General features: G+C 53.1%; 1 protein-coding gene across 1 annotated transcript in view; it reads left to right on the top strand.

The window, feature by feature from the left end:
* Positions 1 to 980, top strand: part of EMH_0041270 (uncharacterized protein) — a gene marked incomplete at both ends in the record, with an annotated part of 4,071 nt that extends 3,091 nt beyond the window's left edge. Inside the window, 2 exons of the mRNA XM_013495607.1 lie at positions 221 to 336; positions 562 to 980. Of these exons, the coding sequence (XP_013351061.1) occupies positions 221 to 336; positions 562 to 980 (535 nt within the window). The remainder of the gene's footprint in view (positions 1 to 220; positions 337 to 561) is intronic.
* Positions 981 to 1,053: the final 73 nt, after the last annotated feature.

Here is a 1,053-nt window from a genome sequence, read left to right as displayed (position 1 = left end):
AAAAAAAAAAAAAAAAAAAAAAAAATAAATAAAGTATTGAGGTGCATATACACCTGAAAGGAGCATTGGTGCTGCTGCAGCAGATGGTTGGTTGCTGCTGCTGCTTCTATCGTCCGCACATCTTTCCTTATATCTCCTGTTTTTTCGTTTTTTAATAAAAAAGAATAAACTAAACCATCAGAACCAAATAAAGATATACGCTTCGGTTTCTGCTTGCTAGGCAATACCTGCAGCAGCAGCAGCAGCAGCAGCAGCAGCAGCAGCAACAGCAGCAGCAGCAGCAGCAGGGGAAGGAGAAGGAGAGAAATAGCAGCAGCTGTTCAAGCGAGAGATGCTGTTGCAGCAGCAAACGGAGAAACGGATATACACGCAGCAGCAGCAGCAGCAGCAGCAACTGCAGCAGCAACAGCAGCAACTGCAGCAGCAGCAGCAGCAGCAGCAGCAGCAAACCTGCATGGTGTCTGCAACAGCAGCAATAGTAACGAGGGGAGAATCCCAGCGAAGAAAAGCCTTCGTCGGTACAGCAGCAGCAACAGCAGCAGAGTTGCTGCTGCTGAACAGCCTGCAGCAGCAGCAGCAGCAGCAACAGCAGCAGCAGCAACAGGAATAGCATCGACAGCTATGGTAGCAGCAGCAGCAGAGTTGCTGCTGCTGCACAGCATGAACCAGCAGCAGCAGCAGCAGCAACAGGAATAGCAACAAAAGCAACAGCAGAAGCAGCAGGAGGAGCAGCAGCAGCAACAGCAATAGCAACAGCACCAGCAGCAACAGCAGCAGCACCACCACCACCACCACCAGCACCACCACCACCAGCAGCAGCACCACCACCACCAGCAGCAGCAGCACCAGCAGCAGCAGCAGCACCACCACCACCACCACCACCAGCACCACCACCACCACCACCACCAGCAGCAGCAGCAGCAGCAGCAGCAGCAGCAGCAGCAGCAGCAGCATACTGTGTAATATTAGGAAAAGTATGAGAGACAGAAACAGCAGCAGCAGCAGCACCACCACCACCAGCAGCAGCAGCACCACCACCAGCACCAGCAGCAC

Source organism: Eimeria mitis, genomic scaffold, assembly GCF_000499745.2.
Source record: "Eimeria mitis Houghton genomic scaffold, Emh_scaff1662, whole genome shotgun sequence".
Classification (NCBI taxonomy): Eukaryota; Apicomplexa; class Conoidasida; order Eucoccidiorida; family Eimeriidae; genus Eimeria; species Eimeria mitis.
The sequence above is the reverse complement of the archived record's forward strand: the minus strand, read 5'-3'. Positions and strand labels throughout refer to the sequence as shown.